This window comes from Xenopus tropicalis, chromosome 10 (genome assembly GCF_000004195.4).
Source record: "Xenopus tropicalis strain Nigerian chromosome 10, UCB_Xtro_10.0, whole genome shotgun sequence".
Lineage (NCBI taxonomy): Eukaryota > Metazoa > Chordata > Amphibia > Anura > Pipidae > Xenopus > Xenopus tropicalis.
In genome coordinates this window covers 11714776-11726984 of record NC_030686.2, presented here as the reverse complement: position 1 = coordinate 11726984, position 12209 = coordinate 11714776, and the positions used below count along the sequence as shown (strand labels likewise).

Below are 12209 nucleotides of genomic sequence, written 5' to 3'. Positions count from 1 at the left end.
CCATACCTGCCCACCCCCCAGTCTCACACTCCAGTGCCATACCTACCCCACCCCCCAGTCTCACACTCCAGTGCCATACCTACCCACCCCCCCAGTCTCTCACCCCAGTACCATACCTACCCCCCCCCCAGTCTCTCACCCCAGTGCCATACCTACCCACCCCCAGTCTCACACTCCAGTGCCATACCTACCCACCCCCCAGTCTCACACTCCAGTGCCATACCTACCCACCCCCCCCAGTCTCTCACCCCAGTGCCATACCTACCCACCCCCCCAGTCTCTCACCCAGTGCCATACCTACCCACCCCCCCCAGTCTCACACTCCAGTGCCATACCTACCCACCCCCCAGTCTCACACTCCAGTGCCATACCTACCCACCCCCCCAGTCTCTCACCCCAGTACCATACCTACCCCCCCCCCCAGTCTCTCACCCCAGTGCCATACCTACCCACCCCCCAGTCTCACACTCCAGTGCCATACCTACCCACCCCCCAGTCTCACACTCCAGTGCCATACCTACCCACCCCCCCCAGTCTCTCACCCCAGTGCCATACCTACCCACCCCCCCCAGTCTCTCACCCCAGTGCCATACCTACCCACCCCCCCAGTCTCACACTCCCAGTGCCATACCTACCCACCCCCCAGTCTCACACTCCAGTGCCATACCTGCCCACCCCCCCAGTCTCTCACCCCAGTACCATACCTACCCCCCCCCCCAGTCTCTCACCCCAGTGCCATACCTGCCCACCCCCCAGTCTCACACTCCAGTGCCATACCTACCCACCCCCCAGTCTCACACTCCAGTGCCATACCTACCCACCCCCCCCAGTCTCTCACCCCAGTACCATACCTACCCCCCCCCCCAGTCTCTCACCCCAGTGCCATATCTACCCACCCCCCAGTCTCACACTCCAGTGCCATACCTACCCACCCCCCCCAGTCTCTCACCCCAGTGCCATACCTACCCACCCCCCCAGTCTCTCACCCCAGTGCCATACCTACCCACCCCCCCCAGTCTCACACTCCAGTGCCATACCTACCCACCCCCCAGTCTCACACTCCAGTGCCATACCTGCCCACCCCCCCAGTCTCTCACCCCAGTACCATACCTACCCCCCCCCCCAGTCTCTCACCCCAGTGCCATACCTGCCCACCCCCCAGTCTCACACTCCAGTGCCATACCTACCCACCCCCCAGTCTCACACTCCAGTGCCATACCTACCCACCCCCCCCAGTCTCTCACCCCAGTACCATACCTACCCCCCCCCCAGTCTCTCACCCCAGTGCCATACCTACCCACCCCCCAGTCTCACACTCCAGTGCCATACCTACCCACCCCCCAGTCTCACACTCCAGTGCCATACCTACCCACCCCCCCCAGTCTCTCACCCCAGTGCCATACCTACCCACCCCCCCAGTCTCTCACCCCCAGTGCCATACCTACCCACCCCCCCCAGTCTCACACTCCAGTGCCATACCTACCCACCCCCCAGTCTCACACTCCAGTGCCATACCTGCCCACCCCCCCAGTCTCTCACCCCAGTGCCATACCTGCCCACCCCCCCAGTCTCTCACCCCAGTGCCATACCTACCCACCCCCCCAGTCTCTCACCCCAGTGCCATACCTGCCCACCCCCCCAGTCTCTCACCCCAGTGCCATACCTGCCCACCCCCCCAGTCTCTCACCCCAGTGCCATACCTGCCCACCCCCCCAGTCTCTCACCCCAGTGCCATACCTGCCCACCCCCCCAGTCTCTCACCCCAGTGCCATACCTACCGACCCCTTCCCATTCCAGCTTTAACTGTGCAGCGACTATAAAAACAGTGAAGTGATTCCCGGGCTCCACACTGAGGGGCTAAATCTGTGCCGGACCAGGCAGCAGCCTTCACGCCTACTAGCCACTAACATGGCCCCACACAGCCAGCAGCCTTCACGCCTACTAGCCACTAACATGGCCCCACACAGCCAGCAGCCTTCACGCCTACTAGCCACTAACATGGCCCCACACAGCCAGCAGCCTTCACGCCTACTAGCCACTATCATGGCCCCACACAGCCAGCAACAGATAAGCTCATTAAACACTGCCCACTCGGCCCGTACATGGCTCCCAGGGAAAGAACTACACTTCCCGCCATGCTAGGCGGCTCTCCCCCCGCGCATGCGCACTCCCCCGATCCCTTGGCGGCAGCGCTGCTTCTTTTGTTTGGAGGCGCCACATCCTTAGAACCGAACCGGATCGGGACGCACAGGAATCAATTTGTTCTGTTCATTCAGGGGATCGGAACCCGCTCCAATAGCCGAGAAGAAAGCGAGCTCCAGCCGCGCAGCCGGACCGATCCCAGGCCCCAGGCACCGGGGAGCCCAAGCAAGCGGCGGGTAAGGGCGGCCTGATCCCCGCATGTGCGCCTTCTCTCCCTACTGCCGGACTGCCCCCTCCCATTCCTCTGGGAAACGGGCCGCTGAGCATGCTGGGATTTGTAGTGCGTAACATGCAGCCAGCAACGTTCTGTTATTCGCACACAAACAAGTTCTTGCAACTTAATTCACTAGTGATTTGCCTCCATCAACCTGTAGCATTCCAACTGCTCTGAAAACTACACTTCCCAGCATTCCCAGCACAGGGTATAACTTGTTACAGGGATTTCACAAGTCCATGTTTGCACTATGGATGTAGCTTTGTTTCCCAGGGTTTTGTGGGGGATGCTGGGAGTTGTAGTCAGTGGCCCACTCTTGGTACAATGTTCTTCCCAAACTTTATGCATAGTGCCCAGTCACATGGTGGCTCCTATCCCCAGGGGGTAAGGTTGGCATATTATCCCCCAGATGCACCCAAGGCCCTGTGTGCGCACATTGCACCTCAGGCCACAAAACCTGAATTCTGCACGTCTGGCCCATAGAAAAGCAGAGGGAATGTTGGCTGTGGGGCCCCACACTCGCAGGGCTGCAGTAGCCAACGTGATGTAACCTCCGGCCAGGGGAATGTGAGGGGCAAACACTCCCACACAGCTGGTATTATTTGGCTGCAGAGCTTTCATTCTTTGGGAGCCATAATTAGCTTTGTACATTGTGTGGGGAGTCGCTCACTCAGTAGCAAAGTGCAGAAATAGAAGAGGCTGCAGAATGGGGGCAAAGGAGCAAGTTCCTGAGGTGAAATGCATATAGCATGTGTGTAACAGAGCCAGGCGGGGGGGGGCAATGCCAGGCTGGGGGGGGAGTGTTAGCTCTAAGCCAGGCAGCCTGGCACGTGGCACAGCTTCACTCAAGGCTACTCCTATTCATTCTGTGCACTGTGTCTGCATGGCTACCAAATGTATTGCACGTTTAGGGTCTGGATTATTTTGAATGAATAGTCTGTGGAGCCCTGTAATACAGGGGTCCCCAACCACCGGTCCATGGGCTGTGCTGAACCGGGCCACCTCTGGTCCCAATTACCCGTGATCCCAACTCCCTGATGCGTTACACAGCCATGACAATAGCTATGCGGAGCCCAGGAAGATTTCTACTGATCACGACAAGGACCAAAGTACTTTATTAAGCTGTATGCAATAATAATAATAATAATAATAATAATAACGTGCATAGTATGCACTAGTTGCGCCACACCCCCCCATCCCCGGTCCTTGGAAAAATTGTCTTGCTTGAAACCGGTCCGTGGTGCAAAAAAGGTTGGGGACCACTGCTGTAATAGATCCTGAGGCCATAACAATCCCATGGAGGGAAACATCTGGCCCTGGGGACCCTCCGCCTGGACAGCAGGGCTGTAGGAGTCAAGCCGGAGCCTTCAGTAAAATCTTGTCTGTAGTCCCAGGCTACATTATACCGTCTCCTTTATGGGTCTCCCAGAGCTTGCAGTCTAATCTGCGCTGTCTCGGCGCTGCAATAGGGATCAGTTATGTGAATCCGAGACAGTCTGTGACATCTGCAGCTGTGTCGTATCTCTCACACATCGGCTCAGGCCATTAAAGGGGATGTTTGCATGAACTCTTAGTGTGTTGTAGATAGACCTATGAACAACTTTTCGCTTGACCTTTATTATTTATTTTGTATATTTCGGTTTTGTTATTTCCTGCCGGCAGCTGAAAATTATGACTGGGTGTTGGGGGTTCATCACTACCATCAGTCCCTGACAGTAGAGCTTACAATCTAAGGTACACGCACTAGGGTCGCTTTTATTAGAAGCCGAATAACCTGCCTGTATGGTTTTGGAGTGTGGGAGAGCCACGCAGATATAAGGAGAACATACATATTTCATGCGGATGTGTGCCCTGGCTGGATTCAAACATGTAACCCCACACAGTAATGCAAACTACATACACATATAGGGAATTATGTACCCCCTTATGTAAAGCATAAGGATATTATAAGTCACCAAGTTCTCCTCTTTCTTCCCATGCAGCTCCATTAAGCAGATAAACTGGCGACCTCCATGGGAAAGAAGCAGAACAAGAAAAAGATGGAAGAGGTTGTCGACGAGGAGGAGGAGGAGTACGTGGTGGAGAAGGTCCTGGACCGACGGGTGGTGAAAGGGAAAGTGGAGTATCTCCTGAAATGGAAAGGTTTCTCTGAGTAAGTGCTGCTCCATGGTTTCTTGTCCTTATGCGCTGCTAATGCACATTGAACCGGTAAGGGGAGCGTTCATAAACCTGCACGCCGCGTCTGTATTACTGTAAAATATTACAGGTATGGGGTCTCTTATCTGGAAACCTGATATCCAACCGATCAGGAAAAAAACAAAAGGGGAAGTAAACACAAATATTAGTGTTCATTATGACAACTTACATCAAAAGTTAAACTGAGACTCCTCCCCCCCCCCCCCCCAAGGAAATCTTGTATCCACCGATTGGCTAATTTTTTTTGTTTTTTATTTCGCCTTAAAAAGTGACTCAGCCTGCCATTGAGTGTGAGGGAAGCCCAAAACGCCTAAGGCTTTACTCATGGGTTAATAACTTTTTTTTACAGCTGAATATGAGGGATTTTAACCAGCGTCTGCTCATTGTACTTTTTTGCTCCCCGTTATTGATCCCAACTGATATCTATATACTGTGGCTGCTGGTTGGTTCTTCAGTTGCTGTGTTTATCAGAGGTTCTGAGTGGAATTCAAATGGGCCTTTTGCCACCTTTCTTATCTCAGGCAGCCAATGTTTGCAGCACAGCCATACAGTGTACTGTTAAAGAGGATCTGGGGTTCTGATTGGGTGTAGATATGTTACCAGCTCAGCATCTGACTCAATATTATACATGTGTATTACATACGGATGCCTCTATGATGGGTGTATGGAGGGCTCCCTGCACAGGGGTACCCAGTATTACACATGTGACTGGGGGAACCTGAGCAATTCAGAGGCCAATTGGTCTGACCCATAGTAGTGTATCTTCAGCAGAACCAATTACTGAACCCTGTAATTACCACTAAGGCTGCAGGGGTTATAGATAAGGGGCTTTAGCCTGGCACTTATAGAGTTAAATTTGCCCACTGCCAGGAGCTGCCACAGAGAAAATCATACGTTCGACAGTAAAAATATGTTTCATGTTTTTTTTTAGTACAATTGTCATATTTGTAGCAACTTTTCTGTTGGTCTTCATTTTTAGCAGTGTTTGAATTATTTGCCTCTTTCCAGCTTTCCAATGGGGGGGGTCACTGACCCCAGCAGCCAAAAAGCTATTGTCGGCAAAGGTCAGCAAGGCTGCTGCCTTGTGTTTTTTTTATTGCTTCAAAAGTCAGAACCCCCAAAGCAGGGAATAGAAAAGGACAAATGCAACTTCTAATAGCAATTATATATACAAATAAGCTGCTTAGAATTATGTTTTCTTTTATTGGGCAAAAATTATATTTTGGCTTGACTTGCCTTTTAAATAAAACACCCTAAATAGATAAAGATAGTTCAACCGGTGATTGAGGCTGGGATTGAGCTGAGAGTTGTATTTCAGTGACGGCTGGAGGGCTTCATCTTGGACATGGGCGATACAGGTCCTTTACTAGGGCCACTATATTCTCTTTAGTGCCGGCCGTGCCCATTAGATATTACCCTGCAGCTTGGCGTGCCCGGCCCCTTCCCAATGCGGAAGAAACTTGGTTGCAGTTGCAAAGCAACATTGCGCAGTTTGGATGAAGGGTCTTATTGTGGGGGGGAGAGAATTCTGTGAATCCCTGTGCTGTTTGCAGCGACGATAACACCTGGGAGCCGGAGGAGAACTTGGACTGTCCCGATCTCATCGCAGAGTTCCTGCAGTCGCAAAAATCCGCGTACGAGTCGGAGAAAACAGAGGCAGGCAAGCGCAAGGCTGACTCCGACACCGAGGTCGGCGAGGAGAGCAAACCCAAGAAGAAGAAGGATGAAGTGAGTCAAATGGCTTTTCAGTTGCTTTTAAAGGGAAAATGCCCCCTGCAATGACAGGAGCTCACACTTCTGTAGAAATAAAGACAAACTAAATATCGAGAAATACATATACATACATACTGTCCTTTTTACACAGGTAAACCTAATTCCACAGATTGGGAGGAAGCCATGATAGTCTGACTCGTAAGATCCGTCCTTCCCACCCCTTTAGGCTGACAGTCATTTAAATCCCTTTTCCATGTTGAAGTGATGGATTCTGGGACTTCAGGAAAGCAGAGCGACTTGAAGTCCTAGACTACCTTATTTTTCCCAGCAGACTGTGATATGCACAGGCCTCTGGACATGGAAGGGTCTAGTACAAATCAATTAGTTACCTTGTGAGCACCCCAAAGAACAGAAGTTTTCCCACGTGTCGGCTGAGTTGTAAACCATCAGCTCACTCGGTATTTGGGGCCAGTGATGTGGCACCACCACAAGTAGCCACGTAACATAACCTCCTTCTCATTCCAGGTGGAGAAACCACGTGGTTTTGCACGCGGATTGGAACCGGAGAGAATCATTGGTGCCACAGACTCCAGCGGAGAGCTGATGTTCCTAATGAAATGGTGAGATCCTTGGGGGGGGGGGGTCCCTTTCTACACCTCTCCTAGGTCATTTGCAACTTTAAAGGGGATGTTCACTTTCAGACAATAGTCTGAAGCTAAAACTCTCTCTGCTCTCTTTTTGGAAGGGATCACGGACACCAACTTGTGTTCTGGCCACAGAGCATGCCTTCCCTCTCCTGCTTCATTTGCATTAAATTGATCGGATTGGCTGAATTTTGCCAGCCAATGGTTTCAAAGATATGCAAATAAAGCAGCAGAGGGAAGGCGTGCTCTGTAACCAGTTCAGTGTCAACTTCCTGTTTAGCCAGAATGGTGTTGGAGATCCCTTCCAAAGAGAGAGTTTTAGCAGCAACGATCGGTAGCTTCAAAACAACTTCAGACTATTGTGTGAAGGTGAACATCCCCTTTAAAACCACTGGAAATGTGTATTGCATTTGAAGTTTGGGTTTACTTACCTTTACATCAGTCATGTAGCAGATATGACTGGCTCCAGTGTGTATCTGCTTCTGGGAACCCTGCATGACCCTAAACATAATCCTGTGCATGCTCATTGGGGTGTGCTCCTTATTTGGGGGGATACAGTGCTAAGCAGCAATGGGTACATCCCCCTCCCCCACAGGAAAAACTCAGACGAAGCCGACCTCGTCCCGGCCAAGGAAGCCAACGTTAAGTGCCCCCAGGTGGTGATCTCGTTCTACGAGGAGCGGCTGACGTGGCATTCTTACCCTTCCGAGGAAGATGACAAGAAAGACGAGAAAAACTAAGTGCCCCCCAACAATTCACCAACGATCCACAGTTAGCGGGTGAGATGTATACGCCAGTCACTCACGCCAGAGTGAGGAAGGGGGAGAGCCGTGGAGGATTCAGTCTGTCCTGAATATTTGGTATGTATTATCGGCAGAAATCCGGGGACACGTGGACAGGAGGAACCTAGCACAGGGGACACTGCATCCTACAAGCTTCTCCTCCTCCTCCTCCTTCCCGATAGTGTTACAAACTCTGCATTTTTACTGAGTAGCATGTCCATTTAGTGATGTCTGTGGGTGAGACGGTGAGGCCACGGCGGGAGGGGGGACAAAGCGCTTCGATATCATTGTCACCCTGGAAAGAAGAAAGACAGTCCAACAGGTAGCTGCAGATCCTTCTGCCTAGGAACTCGCCACGTGGGGCTCTTTGGGGACCCTGTATAAGAACGGTTATGGGAATCTCATTGCTGGGTGGGGGGCGGGTGTCCTGGCAGGCAGGAAGCTGAAACAGGTGCTGATCCCATTTTCTAACACTTCCCCAGAATTCCTTCAAGCTGAGGCCCCGGGGTCTCTGCCATCACGCTGTGACTACATACAGATTCATTGTATAAACTGTCAGATTTGTAGTTTTTTTCCTTTTTTTTTTTTCCAGGTTTTTTTTTTGTTTTTTTTAAAAAAGCATGTGTTTTAGGTTTGTGCAAACTTCGTTTTAATGTAAAGTAATTCTTAGCATTTTGTCAGTCTGTCGTCCTAATAAAACTTTTAGATTTATAATTCATTGTCGCTCTGTTTGCTGTGCCCAGAGCCTGCTTGCAAGGAACCCCCCCCCCCCGGCCAGGACTTGCCCTGAGAGGGGCAAATCTATTTAGTGAGTCTCTGCCAGGCAGATAGAGAATCATCACTGTGAATCTGGTATTGCCAGAGATGAAAATGTAACTTGTTTTGAGGGTTAGTTCACCTTTAAGATAAGTTTTAGTATGTTATAGCATGGCCAGTTCTTAGCAACTTTTCAATAGGTCTTCATTTTATTTTTATAGTTATTGAATTATTTGCCTTCCCTTCTGTTTCCAGCCTTTACATGGGGGTTAACCCTTTCCGATCCTAAAGGCATAAGGCTGCAGGCTGAGTTATACAGGGAACTCTGAGTATCACTCACGTATTATAAGGGATAATGTACCCCCTACTGTAAATGATAAGGATATTAGCAGTCACTGAGGGGTTCTGTGACCATATAAAGGCACAAGGCTGCAGGCTGAGTTATACAGGGAACTCTGAGTATCACTCATGTATTATAAGGGATAATGTACCCCCTACTGTAAATGATAAGGATATTAGCAGTCACTGAGGGGTTCTGTGACCATATAAAGGCACAAGGCTGCAGGCTCCTCCCTGCATAGCCAATAACCTGCGTAGCCAAGTGCTAGGTACTAGTTCTCTTATCCATAACCCAACCCCAGCAGTTCCCCATTATCAAGGGTTTCCATATAATGCCCTGTGTTTCTCTGCAGCTGGCTGGAAAAAAAAAAAAAAGCTCATCACCTGCCTGGTTGCTATGGGTTACTGCCCAGGTACGAATCTGCCTAGTGCCTATAATGAGCCACCAGCGTAGAAGCTAGAGGTTAAAAACAAATGATTTGATTATGAATAAGGTATAATGGATGTTTACTGTACATTTACATGGTCCTTCAAAAACTTATTTTCCAAAACTACCATTATTCTTCCAGTGCTGTTCAACTGGTCCCCCCCCGCCTGTCTGGCTGCTGTGCCTACTTACCTTTGTGTAAGCTTTAAATGGTATCATAGAGATTAATGCAGAGGCCGGTTATTCACACCTTAGAATCAGGCTGTAAGGCCCTGCATTGTTCAAAACTCAGACTTTTATTGCCGACATTGTTTACCTTTTCACACTTCAGACTGTACGCGCAGTGCCAGCATTGTCACTGTATTTATTGCCTGCCCTATGCTGCCCGCCCTACGCTGCCTGTGGGTGCCATGCTCTGCCCGCCCTACGCTGCCTGTGGGTGCCATGCTCTGCCCGCCCTACCCTGCCTGTGGGTGCCATGCTCTGCCCGCCCTACCCTGCCTGTGGGTGCCATGCTCTGCCCGCCCTACCCTGCCTGTGGGTGCCATGCTCTGCCCGCCCTACCCTGCCTGTGGGTGCCATGCTCTGCCCGCCCTACCCTGCCTGTGGGTGCCATGCTCTGCCCGCCCTACCCTGCCTGTGGGTGCCATGCTCTGCCCGCCCTACCCTGCCTGTGGGTGCCATGCTCTGCCCGCCCTACCCTGCCTGTGGGTGTGGGCGCCATGCTCTGCCCGCCCTACCCTGCCTGTGTGTGTGTGTGTGTGCGCGCCATACTCTGCCTGCCGTATGCGGTGATATCCCATGCAGTGAGCACCAACCATTTGGGTTTTTGCTACATTACCACCATTAATGTGGATATGGGCTTAAAAGCTTGTTATAACATGGGTGTGGTTTGAAGTGGGTGCAGTTTAAAAAAAGAAAAAAAATGGGCGTGGTCAAAACTGGCTTCCATTAATGGCACTCTACTATGTAGGCCAGAAAAATGCCGGCCCTCGGTACCACAGAAGTTGGACAGTGCTGCTTTATACGATCATAAGATGGATTCTGGGAAAACACTGTAGTATTGTCTTCTCTCCTCAATGCTTTTCTTGTTTTCCTTTATACTTATATATTATGTCTTTATGTAAATCTAATTTGAAAGTTATTAAGGTCCCCAAACTGTTGCTGTAGTGCAGTCACTCCCCGGCAGCCACTCGCTGTTACAGGAACAGGGGATTTTGCTGAGGTTAAAGATGAAACAAATAAATGCGAATGTTTCAGTTTCACTTTAAAGGAAAAGCACCATGAAAACCCAATGATATAAATAGGCAGTGATTAAAGCGAGCACACCTGGCCTGCAATCAGTGTAACACTAACAGACACATTCCTGTAGGAACAGATTTGTACAGTTATGGGACCTGGGGGTTTCCAGATAAGGGATCTTTCCGTAATTTGAATTACCATTCCTTAAGTCTGGTCAAAATAATTTCAACATAAAATAAACCCAATAGGGCTGTTCTGCCCCCAATAAGGGGTAATTATATCTTAGTTGGGATCAAGTACAGGTACTGTTTTATTATTACAGAGAAAAGGGAATCATTCAAACATGAAATAAACCCAATAGGATTGTTTTGCCACCAATATGGATTTATACTTCTCGGCTTTCCGAAGCAGCCTGCAGGAGAAGACTTTGTGCAACTTTGGAAAGCCAAATCAATGCGTACGCCTTACCACCGGCAACTGCTATTGTCCTATGGAAAGGTGTTTTGGAGTGGTTAGTCGTTTGCTATAGCAGAGATCTATCACTGGCGACTAACTTGCTCCGTGGGGCATTAGCCTTAAAGAACCCCCCGATGATGCAATTTAATTTTGCTTTTGTATGTGGCAATATTAGGGTTTGCTATTTTGCCGGATCCTACCCTTATAGCTGCCGGTACTGTGGGAGGGAGCATATGTAGAATAGCATCTCAAAAGAAGAAACTGCCTGTCTATTAAAATTCTTTTATAGTCCATACAGTAAAATGATCTTTATAAAAGTTTATATATGTTTAGTACTAGGCCCGGACTAGGATTCTAAACAGGCCCTGGCATTTCAAGTACCCAGAGGCCCAAACAGCACCCCCAGCCCAATAAATAGTGACTGTCTATGGCATCTTACAGCCCCCCTGGCATTCCCAGTGCCCAGAGGCACAAACAGCCCCCCAGCCCAATAAATAGTGACTGTCTGTGGCACCTTACAGCCCCCCTGGCATTCCCAGTACCCAGAGGCACAAACAGCCCCCCCAGCCCAATAAATAGTGACTGTCTGTGGCACCTTACAGCCCCCTTGGCATTCCCAGTACACAGAGGCACAAACAGCCCCCCCAGCCCAATAAATAGTGACTGCCTATGGCACCTTACAGCAGCCCCTCTGGCATTTGCCGGAACCCACAGATTGCCAGTCCGGGCCTGTACAGCTCTAACGAGAACACAATTATCTCACAGAATAATGACAAGGTTGCAGAGTAAGAGAATATTTCAAATTCTGTTTATTCCTCAAAAAGTTTGCTTTGTTTTTTTTGGGCAAAGATCAGATTTCATACAATGCTTAACAAGTTCCGAGATGACACATATGGAACGTGCATATTCATATCACTCAGAAAAAGAAAAAAATACAAACAGCAAACCCTCAAGCCAATCAATCTCCATGTTAGTGCTTGGGTCATCAGACCAGTTCTCTCTTGGCTAAAGAAATATCTTTGATATCAGTGCGGAGAGTAGTTGAGACAATGGCTGCTTAGGCAAGTATGAAACTGCAGGCTAAATCTCTGGTCGGATAATGCCAATGGAATAGACCCACATGGGTCACTATTACAACAGATTTACAGCATTTGTACCCCCTTTTGTAAACAGGGTCATTTGTTTAAATGGGGATAGTGGCTCTTTACTTCCGTAAGCTGCAGCCTGTCAGGCCTTGA

At 49.8% G+C, this 12209-nt stretch overlaps 1 protein-coding gene across 1 annotated transcript; it reads left to right on the top strand.

Moving 5' to 3' along the window:
- The first annotated feature begins 2256 nt into the window (after positions 1–2256).
- Positions 2257–8465, top strand: cbx1 (chromobox 1). The gene is given in 5 exon segments (NM_001017150.2): positions 2257–2378; positions 4399–4568; positions 6166–6340; positions 6851–6945; positions 7565–8465. Coding segments are annotated over 4 exon segments (555 nt in total). The 5' UTR covers positions 2257–2378; positions 4399–4428; the 3' UTR covers positions 7710–8465.
- The last annotated feature ends 3744 nt before the right edge of the window (positions 8466–12209 follow it).